Here is an 11,622-nt window from a genome sequence, read left to right as displayed (position 1 = left end):
AAAATGTTTTTTGTATATATATGTATATAATGTGTGTGTTTTTTTTTATATATATATATATATATATATATATATATATATATATATATATATATATATATATATATATATGAAGTATTTAAAGTATAAAAAATCATAAAGCAGAAAAAATCTGGAAGTGGTGACTACCTTTTCCACAGCATTGCAGACTATATAAATATAAACGTTTAGAAGTAAAATAGATGATTGAAAAATACATGAAAAATGTAAATGATCAGACAGATAACAGCTGTTTCCAATGGCTTTTTATGGAAACATAAACTGGCAGCACCAGCTTTAAGGCTGCATCTAAAACTCAATTTTTGCATTTTGTGAATCAACAGAGCAACCAATGAAGCTCTTTCTTGTACTCAGTACTAGAATCAGATCCTTAGTGGTTTTTATGAGCGCACACAAGCATTGGTTAAGTTTTCCATGGCCATATATCCACTATAGATCTAGATATTTTATCCTTGCCCTGCTGTGTTTTAAATTTCTTTCAAGGATCACAATGCAAGACGATAGTTTATCAACAAAAATCACTGCATTTGTCTTGGTGTCTCAGGAAACAGTTGTGCTATACTATCTTACCAGCATAATTTATAAAAACAGCACTTTTGTGTTTGTGCAGTATAAACTGTGTGCATGTTATTTCAAGCAGGATTTACAAAACAACCAGACATTGCAGCGTTTATAAGCATGGTCACCAACAGGGTATGTAAACTGGCAGTTCTTGAGTAAGAGCCACCTCTGTGCAGCGCATTGATCTACAGTACATTCACTATGTGACATACAATATTAACATAAACAGCAGAAAGAATGGCAAACTGAGCTTTTGTTATTGCAGTGATAATTCATTTGGTACTTGCCACTCAGTTAATTGTTTTTTATCTCGCACCAAACAGATTTAAAGTGAAATTAACTCTAAACAATGCTCTCTCGCAATAATGTATTTTAATTTTTGGTCTCCATGATACCGTCCTCCCACTGCTAATCAAAACAGACCATTCATCACAGCAAGCAAGCAACTGCGCTAAGACCGGTTTTATGCATGAAACTGTATGGACTGTTGCTAAGCAACCACTATCACTGGGTAAGCCCAGTGGAAAACTCCCAGTAAAGTTTCTCATAGGCTTTGTAGCAAAATAAAACCAAGACTGATAATATTGTTTTCCAATATTTACCTCAGGTTGTTCAGAAGTTATTTTTAGCTATTAGGCTTAAAGCACATTAAAAAGCAAGCATAATCTCTCACAAAAGTACAAGTAAAGAATATAGCGTTCTAATAATTCTGTCATCTAACAGGTCTGTTCGAGAAAGAATAGGCATAACGAATAACGTTTATATTTTATTTACAGATTAGGAGGTCCTCAAGAAAATGTATTCTTATCTGAAAATGAGAATCAAGTTACTTATGATGAAAAGTCACTGAAATATACCTAATATTTAGGGTTTTAGCTGGATATTTACCATTAACTAGAATAACCAAGCTGTTATTATTTTTGAATGTGGTACTCACATTCAAAAATACTGTAAAAAGTAAAAAAAAATCCTGATATTATTTTTATTGTGTTGTATTCTGTTTCATGAGTGTAAAAGGCTCTGCGTGCCTTTTCTTTATTGCAGAATGCCTTTGGCTCATTTTAGTTCAAAGATCATTCTTAGAGACCCTTCAAAGGCCTCATTATACAAGGTGTTTCTGTGGCTGTTAGAAATTTTGACGACACATAAAACCATTTCTGTCCTAGCAACTTTCTGAAAAAAACGGTAAGGAAGTAAAACAAAGCAGTCGACACAATATGAGGCACCTACAGCTGTGACACCAATGACATTTCTGCTGCCTTGTGGCAAAAAGGTTCTGGGTTCGAATACTGGCCTTACGTAGTTCCCCCTACAGTCCGAAGTAAGATTGTTGTCTCGATATTCCTAGTTAAACACAATCATCCAGTTTTCGAACTGAATGAATTCATAGCAAATGTTGATGTTTCAGTGAATTTGGGCAAAAGATGGAAAACAAGATCATTGTAACACCGGTGGTAACATTCAGTTAGTGACATCTTGCTCGGGCGTTGTTCTTACCAAATTTGCTGCCGTCACCTCAGCGAATGACAGGCCTCGTGGACTGATGAGGACATGGTCCTGCTCTTTGCTGACACGCACCTGAGACGCAGAGAGATTTATAAGCTCACTCCTCGGGCTGTGCATATCAACACTTCCAACCACGTGAGAGAAAATTCACTCTGGCCAACATTGTAAAAGCCGATCTGCATTGACGACAGTGAAGTATAACTCTACACATAGACAGAAATGTGACTTGGCTTCTCAGAGCCGTTTCAACTTGGAGATCTCAGATATCTACACCATTTATCATTTATGCTTTCTGAATTAAAGAGGGATTCCCTCTGTAGACCGCTAAAGAGGTCACAACGCCAAGCTCACATAAAGAAATGCAAACCACTGCATAAATAAGCAGCCGTCCACCGAAGCGTGACAGTGAAGTTGTGCTCACAGTGATGTAGGAGCTTGTAAAATGAGCCCAGTTGAAGAGATCAACAAGCCTGTAGAGGGTGGCCAGTTTGCAGCGGCTCTGCTTCTCTCCTTTGGCAAAGGACGGAGACTCGATGCTGTACAAGTCGTTTACTGGAGTCACCATCCCAAAGCCTGCAGCGAGACATAACAGCTTCAGTGCATTGGTCCGATTCAAGACTGCAAATCAGAGTTTACGTCTTCATGGTCTACGTTAGTTTATTCAGTGTTTACTCACTCAATTTAACAAAACAAAGCAACTCTTCCTTTTCCGTACTTGTCCAGATGACATGGAAACCATGTAACCGAGTTCCAGATGCAGGGTTTTGCTTTTATTTTATATCCAGCTTCCTACAAACAGGAAACTGGAGTCTCCACGGCTGAATGCGGCTCCAAGGCTAAAAAAGGTCTCACGATTCCCAACGTGAAACCGGAGGATATTTTTGGCCTTTACCTCCATATAAGGACATATAATGATACAGAACTCGGCCTTCTTTTACAGCCACTCTGGCTTTTTGAAAGAAAGGTTTGCATAAGCAGTTTCACAGCCACTTCCTCCATGGCATGATCCAAATGTTTATAACTTCTTCATGACCTCCTTGAAAACTCCCCTGAGGCAAACCGTCACACTAACATAATTACCACTGCAAACTGCTATAATTCTTTACCAAGAGTGGTCATGAGAGACGCACACAATGAAGCACGTTGTCAACAACTTTGTGCCTCTTCTGCAGTTTCGGGGTTGTCGAGCGTCACAAGAGTCTGAGAATTTACCCTCTAACAATGAGGTTAATCAGGGTGCAGAACACGCTCATACACATGTAGCGCGCTTAGACTCAGCCGGGCCCGCAGGGTCGAGGACAGACTCTTTTGCAAACACAGCCACTCACTGATGGGTGAAGTCAAAGGGCCAGCTCCTCCCACGGTGCTGGCCATGACCAGGTCAGCAATTTGCCTGAGAGCCAGGAGACCAGAGGGGTTGTTGCCCTTCGTCAGCTGATCCTGAATCAGGCCCTCCAGCTCATCTTTGAACACCTGTAAACAAGGCAGGAGAAGGAGGAAAAACACTGTTGTAAATCTCGCGTCACCCTGACAACTGGGACAAACACAACCTTGACCTCATTCCGGCGTCTCCAGAGGATGTGTCCGGGGAGCGCGGCTCTCCTTATTACCACTGTACACAAATCACCAAAGCTTATTAAAAGGCTCTTTGTGAGGCTGTGAAAAGGGGGCTTCATTAAAAGCAAAGAGTTTAAGGGGGGTGTACATTAAACTCGACTATCGATTTTTGCATGGAGAACTTGCCAGTGAGTTCTGAAACAGCAATATTTTTCGTTTTTTTTTTAATTTTATTTCTGTGGGCTACAGCTGAGCTCTGGTATTCTGCTCCATCCATCCACAGTTCCCATGGTGATGAGTTTCACTTGTTGTGCCTGTTATGCAATGAAAGAGGAGTGTGGGCTCGTCTTATTTCTATGCACTTCATTGGCAATTTGTGCATTACACCTCCCGGTGCTTTAGACGGTGCTGCTTTCAGCTGTACAGAAATAAAAAGCTTTCTGAAGCAGTTCGGGAAGACTTTCTGAATTTCATCAAAATACAGAGAGAAAAACTGGGTCTCATCAGAATATATCACTGTGGGCATGATATTCATGCATTGCATGCCGATTATATAATTAGTTTGCTGTACTTGATGTCCGTACATCATGCAGGTAACTCTACATACTGAGAGTCGCAGAGAGTGGCTGAAGCATTGTAATGACAGATTAGAGCCGTCAGGAAATGTGGCTTTGCCACAATAACATGATCATTGCAATATTTAGCAATTAATGGATGATTTCCTAAAACTGTGATCCTATAAAAACAAAAATAAGTAATGCAGATAAAGAGTGAAGATTTTGAAGACGATAACCCAACAAGTAGAAACTATGTTGGTATGAGGTTAGAATGCCATAATTTTACTGTATTTATGCAAAAAGTTTAGATAAAAATTTATAAAATTACATAAATAATTTAATTTAAAACAGAATAGAATAGGTAAAAGTGTTCCTGCTGCTCCTAAAATACTTTAGCATATTGATTGTTGTAGATAGTATCTTATCTCTGGCCCTGGAACATGTAGGCGACATTGTTTTTCATGTGGTACGCCTGAAATGTTGTGACAGGATGAGTGAAAAAATAAAACATAATTTTATGTAAAATATTTATATGCAATATTATTTTGATAGCACACTAGCAGAAAGTAAAATAAACACCTGATGAAGAGATCTAACTTAAGAATCACATCAGTTTTAAAGGTATATCCCATTTTAATGTCTCTTCATTTCCTTCCAAAAAAAAAGAAAATCTGAGTATTGCTACCCAGAGGCTTAAGCAGTTTTCATGCCACAATTTCATACTTTTCCTGATTTACGTTTCTAGAGTCCTCCATCTGCTTTTAACCTGTTTTCAATGTTTAAATACAAACTTCACTGTGAGTTTATGGCAACTTTACTGTGATTAGATTAAGGGATGCAAGGAGGGACCAAGGAATGATGGACATATAAACATCAAAAGTCACTCCTTGACACTTTTACATAAACAGAAAAAAAAAAATCTACATCCATATATTACAGTTGTCCCCATTGTATGGAAAACCCTGCAGGACAAGCTGAAATTAACCAGTTAGTAAGCATATTACATGTGGTACAATCTGCACTTGGCTGCTTAGCAGGTACCCTGCTAGCTATAATTCAAAGTGCTGCATTAAAAAAGAATGATGGCTGGCACTCCTTTCGTTTCAGGCCAAGACTACTAATGATTTTAGCAACCACATAGACCTTAAAGGAGTCAAATTTACCTTTCTGTTGAACAAGTGTATTAGCCTTTTTTTTAAGTGAGTTCAGCAACATGTGGGGGAAGGTAGGAGATGCTACATCTTCCTTCTCTCTATAAAACTAAATTCTGATACAGGACATACTTTCATGTTTTGCAAGGTAGCTGTTCCTTTACAGTATCATAAGTTAAACCTTTTTGGCAGCATTTCACAGAAAAACAAATTTACTGTATAACATTTGTAAATGCAGAAAGATTTTTTTAAACATGGAAAAAGAAAGCATCTCACTGCCTCTCTGGCTCTAACACCACCACTCATTACTCATACACAGTGAAAGCTTCTGTGTAGGAGGAAAGCAGTCTCATGCAGCTCGACTCTACGTACTGGACTCTGCAGGATCTGGGTGACCCTCTTCTTCTGCTCCATCATGTTGAAGTCCTGCCTCAGGTCCGGCGACAGGGTCCGGTTGCGCTGCGACTCCGGGTCGCTGTCGCCCGCGCCGTCCAAGTGGTGCTCCTTGGAGTCACTGCCGGACAGGGGCAGGGTCAGGGCCCCGGCCGCTCGCCTCACGTCAACCAGACTCATGTCTTGTCCTCCTCCTGGTCCTCCTCGGTGACCTCCTTTTTTCTGAAAAACACGAGGATCGCCTCACCTCAACTTCAGATTCAGATTCAGGCTGTCAAGGCAACCGGTGTTATTTTAGCTGGGAAAGAAGCTGTTCTGGCTGCAGCGGTGACTCATGTAATTACAGTGATATAGACAAAAGAGACCAGAACATTGTTTTGTGACTGAGGCAGATTTGTGCAAAGCTGCATTAGTCAGAGATGCTTTGAACATGATGGAAGAAGGGAACTCGTTGGACTATAATTCCACAACAAGACCACTGATGCATGTAGATCCAAGAGCTCTTTCACCCCCAAATGTTAGGCTTAAAAACCCACCCCCCCCCCCCCCCTCTCTCCCCACTCAGGGAAACTGTAAAGCATGGTGCAGGATAAACAAAGGTAAGGGCCTGTTGTAAACGAGCTCACGTTGAAAGCAGTTTGCACCTGGATGTGGAGGAGGAGGAGGTAGGAGACTGCATTTACATTAGGCCTGCTTAAAAGTTGGGATTACAGCACTACAACAAAGCAGACAACTTTAAAGCATTTAAACCAAAAAAAAAAAAAAAAAGCAACACAGAAGATGATGCACATAAAAGTGAAACTCGAATTAAAGAAAACAAGACAAATGGAGAACTCCTCGCATTAATAATTACCTCTAAAAAAAAAGTCCTCCCAACTCCTCCCGGACGGCGTGATGTCGACTTTCTCCAACACGGACTGGGGTAAAGCGGAACAGCGCGGCTGTTATGGTCGATTCGGATTCATTGTGTTGGGGTGGGCGGAAAAAAAAAAAAAAAGAAAGAAAGTAAAAAGCCTGCGAGGCGCAACTTGTGCCGCTGCTGCTTTACAGTATCCAGACGGAGCGGGACTGCCCGCTGCGGTCCTCTCAGTGCTGAGCCGAGGAGTGAGGAAGAAGAGCGGCAGCGTGGAGGAGGATGTGGGTGTGTTTGTGTGGGAAAAAGGAAAAGTGACCATGTGACTCCACTTATCCACCCACCACCGGGGCCCCGCGAGCGGGACAAAAGAGGGGGCGCTTATTGTGGACGGGATGTTACAACTGCGCGCTGAAACTGAAGGTGTCTGAATTTTCAGCCTGATTTCGGTCGTGTTTTTTTTTGTTTTTTTTTGCCACATGGATTCTAAAACACCCTTTAAGCAGGCTGATGCGTGAATTACAAAGAAAAAAAAAAGTTTGTTTCCTTTATGTGTCGGTGAATTATCACTTATTGTATTTGAAGACAGCTGTCTGTTTATGGCTCTAATGTATCGAAACAGATAATGTTTCCCTCCAAAAAGTTTCCATATTGTAAGAACTTAAAACTCGAGTGACTCCAACAAATTGTCTACCATTTTGATAAAAATAACTTCACGTGTAGATTTAATAATAATAATAATAATAATAATAATGATACAGAGGTTCTAACATCACTAAGTTTCGCTGCAAAAGCTTTTACATGCATGCTTTTCTCTAAATATCTTTATATTCCAACGCTGCCAACATAAATGAAGGTAAAATTGAAGTGAATGCAGCTGTGCCTATACAATTTGCTGCAGGAGCATCAATAACCCTTGACATTTTTACATATATTTTAGTGGGATTCAGCAAACTTTAAAAGTAAAAATATACTTTGACTTCTATTAAACCAAATATGCCTCGCTGTTCTATGAGGCCTTTGGATGTTTGTTAGAGTTGTGGATAAAAATGGCTCTTTGTCTTTCCTCTGCCTCTTTTATCTGCTCACATGCTTGCATAACCGTAACATTTAAGACAGTCACACATAAATAAAAACTGATTAAGGCAGACCAACACCCCCTTAGAACGGGTGCAGAATGAGAAGAAGATAAAAGCAGAACTTGCGCTACAATCTTTGCTTCACTTTGGTGTCACCCTTAAGGTGAGCTGAGTGGAGCCCAGCACTGTGAATCTGTTCCATTTGTATGACTTGCATGGCTTGTAACATTTGATCATTTTCGGCATTAAAACCAGTTTTACACTTAACCAAAACTCATTATTTCTCAAGGTAATTGACACTGAGGGGTTTTGGTCGGGTCCTGGAGCTGGTAAACGGACGGTGGGTGAAAATGAGGAGAATGGCACAACAGCAAATCCACCAAGGCAGAGCCGCCCAACTAAACTGCAAGAAGTGGAGGAGCAGGCAAAAAATAAAATAAATAAATAAAAAATCATGGTAACTCTGGCAGAGCTGCAGAGATCCACGGCTCAGGTAGGGGAATGTGTTGATATGAGACAACTAGGAAATGTGTACGACAGTTATTGAACCGTGGCAAAAAGAAAACATTTAATAAATCTTGTTCCCAGTTCACTGAGCCATGCTGTTAAGACAAGAAACATATTGAGGGAGGTGCTCCAGTCAAATGAGACTTAACTGGAACTTTTTGGCTTAAATTCAAAATATGCTGGGTAGAAAACTAACTGTGCTGGAAAAATAGATGGAGCTACACACGTGGCAATACTTATGGGAAAACCTGGAGGGTATAAATGTGCACAAAACATTGTGACAAATAATAAAAACATTCATTATTGTCCATCTACTTTACTATTATTTTTTCCACACAAAATACATTGAAGCATATGGTTGCAACATGATAATTATAAGAAAAAACATGAACATATTTGCACGGCCAGATATACCGCCTCTCCTTTGTTTTATGTATCCGCTGCTTTGTCAGTTTCAGCAGTATTCAGATGCATCCCATAGGAACTGAAATCAATTCTGGAATGTTTTTTTTTTTTTGTACACTGCCCACGTATCCCTGCAAACTTATTATGCCTTTAGTCAAACACAATCAGACACGCACACCTTTATCTTTACTTGTGGCGCAATACAGAGGAGGACTGGATCGCTGACTGACAGGAAAATTTCAGGAAACATAGCAGAGTCAGAGAGGCGGAGCAGATATGTGATCTAATGGTTCACGTAATGAAAAGCAGAACTTTCCCCCTCTGGAGCAACGTGACCCTTCAACCCACCCCACTGCCCCGCCACCAAAAAAACAACAAAAAAAAAAAAAACAACAACCCCTGAGCCTGGCAGAGTTCCCAATGAAACCACATGTAAGCTTAGACTCCTGCACACAACAGCCTCCCAGCGTCCAGCCCCCACATTCTTTCGGACCACTTGAACTTTTCAGGGAAGGGAGTTTTATCTGGAAACTACTGACCGAATGTCAGTTAGCATAAGCCGGCACTTTGTTCACACAGACGGCCATCAGGATGCCTGCGATTGAAAAGCTAATATTTAAATTTTTTTTCCATGGAGAGATTTCTGTGATTTATTAAAAGAGGCAGGCACATTGGAGCCACCAAGAAATAACTCAGAAGGTGGGGAAAGGTCAAATTCAGATCCTTACGTTAAAGAAGAATTTAATGTTAAATTTGCTAAAAAGAAAAAAAGGAGAACAAATAAAAGATTAAAATGTAGATTCTCACCTGACTTCGAAAGTATCCAATGACCAGCAGCTTGTTAGAATTCAAACAAGCCAAGTAAAACCACATTAAATTCAGAAAAATGAACTCAAGACACTGAAAATGAAAGACAAGAACAAGTTTCCCATGATCGGGGGTTTCATAGAAAATCTGAAAGTTGTCAGCTTGTCATGCTTGACGAGGAGCTGCTGTGAAATCCAGAGGGACCTCGGCTCAGAGACTGAGTCAGAGTCGTGTCATGTCTGAATCTTTCAGAAGGATGTCTGTAAGACCACAGCGCACTGAGAAAGTGGGAAGCTTGAGTCCACCTTTGACCCACCCAGGAGTTTGTTTTTATCTCTGCTGGTGATGGGTTTGTGGAGGCTTGTGCAGAATTTGGTTTCTTTGACTGAACACACAGAAAAGAATTGCAACAATACAGGTTTACAAAAAAAAAAAAAAAAAAGGATTTGTTATACAGCATCATGTGTCTTCTCATATCGATTTAATTGCTAGATCAATCCAGATTAGCTTCTAAAATTACCAAAAATTCACTGATTTAGAAATGAAATGAATCACTTTGTGCATCAAATAATTCACGCACAGCTATCACTAAACATTAAAAGTATTCATTCAATTTTTTAAAATATATTTGCTCAAATATTTCTTGAGCAAGCGGCAGTCCCTTAATTAAAGAATTATTATTTTGGCTCTGTGGTCACGTTTTCTGCTACTCATCCCAGGAGAGCTTGAAGAGCGATTGGGTAAAATTTAAAATCAAAACAGAGTCCACATCTCCAGTAAGCAATTGTTTCTCAATAGTCGAGGGTCCACTGTATGAAATGAAATGAAAGATGCTCAATTCTTTCTTTAGTTTGTGTCTTTGGTGCTGAAAGCCAATTGGTTCAGGTGATTCTGAGCCTTTGGATCCTTGCTTCCTTGTCCTTTTCACTTGCAATTCAAGGATGATGTTATAATCAAAAATAGTCAGCATGAAATCTTTATTTTAAACTCCTGAGAGACAAATTGTTGATATAGTTTCCTCAACATTGAACAGCTCGTAGCTGAACTGATAACACAGTTTCACTCAGGAACCATGAAGTATTCTTATCATCCCTATTAAAATGTTATCAAGAAATACCTTAAAACATTGTAATTAAAGTTTTAGTATGGGTCACCCATCCAAATATACACAATAATATGATGCAGGTTATTGTGTATTGTGTGTTCTTTTTATTTGAATGGCCTTAAGAGACGCTGAAGAAAGACATGAATTTCAGGGAGCGATTTATTGAGCTTTAGCTCCATTTTTGGGTCATGCTCCAAAACTATCCGTACATCTCTCACTGTCTTGTAGTAAAAATGAGACTACTGGTGTTTATGTCTGTTTCATATGATGTTACCCTACATGATGAAACATGGGGGAATAAACAGAGATATATGTGTCTTTCCTCAGAGAACAGGCATCCACGTTCACATTTTCACTCTGTCTGAGAAGAATGTACTATGCATCTTAACTAATAATAGTTGAAGCACTGGAATAGGTTGTTGTTTGCTGAACATCAATTAAAATGATTGTTAAGGTGGGTCCTTGCTATCTGCTTTGCATTTTAATATTATCAATTGTTTGATAATTAATCTAGATTGGTGTAGGAATAAGTCACTTTGGCCTAAACGGCTCAAGTAAACACAAGTAAGGATCTCGAAGCATAAGCAGTACATCAATGTCACTGCTAATGCTGCCTGATTGAACTTTTCCTCTTTAATTAGAGCCTGTGGAAAAGGGAGTGTGTATTTTCTTGATAACCAAAGACATTCTGTCTTCTTGAATGGTGAGATCACAACTGTTTCTGAATTGCAGAAAAAAACATGAAATATTGACCACGGTTTTCTCAACCCTTCCCTTTTTGTCAGCGCAGTCGCTTTTATCGCTGAGAGCAAGCTAAATGACACTGGCTGCTGTTTGGGGCTTGACAGTACGGTGATCTGGAACTCTTCAAGTTTTTCTTGATAAAACTTTAGCCTTAAAAATTCTAAAGCTCAAAAGGATAATGGATGGCTTTATATTCAGTTTGACAAAACTTTAAACATTTCAAGTCAGTTAATATTTTATATAGACATGACATAACTCTGTCATGCACAGAGTATGCCCACTATAGAAGTAAAATGTACTACACTTGAAGGTGTATATATTTTAGAGCTATAAAACCCATAAATTTAAAAATACGAAA

At 39.4% G+C, this 11,622-nt stretch overlaps 1 protein-coding gene and 1 long non-coding RNA gene across 4 annotated transcripts in view; one reads left to right on the top strand and one right to left on the bottom strand.

Annotated features, from left to right (window-relative positions):
* Window positions 1-11,622, bottom strand: part of add3b (adducin 3 (gamma) b) — a 34,749-nt gene that overhangs the window by 17,943 nt on the left and 5,184 nt on the right. Inside the window, exons 1-5 of one of the 3 annotated variants that reach the window (XM_015032867.1) lie at window positions 6,618-6,918; window positions 5,744-5,986; window positions 3,435-3,579; window positions 2,528-2,679; window positions 2,098-2,178 (exon numbers count right to left, since the gene is read on the bottom strand). In XM_015032867.1, the coding sequence (XP_014888353.1) occupies window positions 2,098-2,178; window positions 2,528-2,679; window positions 3,435-3,579; window positions 5,744-5,944 (579 nt within the window). In that variant the 5' untranslated portion in view covers window positions 5,945-5,986; window positions 6,618-6,918. Of the gene's footprint in view, window positions 1-2,097; window positions 2,179-2,527; window positions 2,680-3,434; window positions 3,580-5,743; window positions 5,987-6,617; window positions 6,919-11,622 lie in introns of those variants that run through there. The other 2 variants (XM_015032866.1, XM_015032868.1) reach the window with 2 other exon arrangements.
* The window catches only part of LOC106947692 (uncharacterized), a 13,821-nt gene continuing 9,597 nt past the window's right edge, over window positions 7,399-11,622 (top strand). The window contains exons 1-2 of the long non-coding RNA XR_001425033.1: window positions 7,399-7,859; window positions 10,828-10,833. This is a non-coding gene — a long non-coding RNA (uncharacterized LOC106947692). The remainder of the gene's footprint in view (window positions 7,860-10,827; window positions 10,834-11,622) is intronic.

This window comes from Poecilia latipinna, unplaced genomic scaffold (assembly GCF_001443285.1).
Source record: "Poecilia latipinna isolate Pla-1442-1.1 unplaced genomic scaffold, P_latipinna-1.0 Scaffold252, whole genome shotgun sequence".
Taxonomy (NCBI): domain Eukaryota; kingdom Metazoa; phylum Chordata; class Actinopteri; order Cyprinodontiformes; family Poeciliidae; genus Poecilia; species Poecilia latipinna.
Note: the sequence above shows the minus strand (reverse complement) of the source record. Positions and strands in the feature narration are given on the sequence as shown.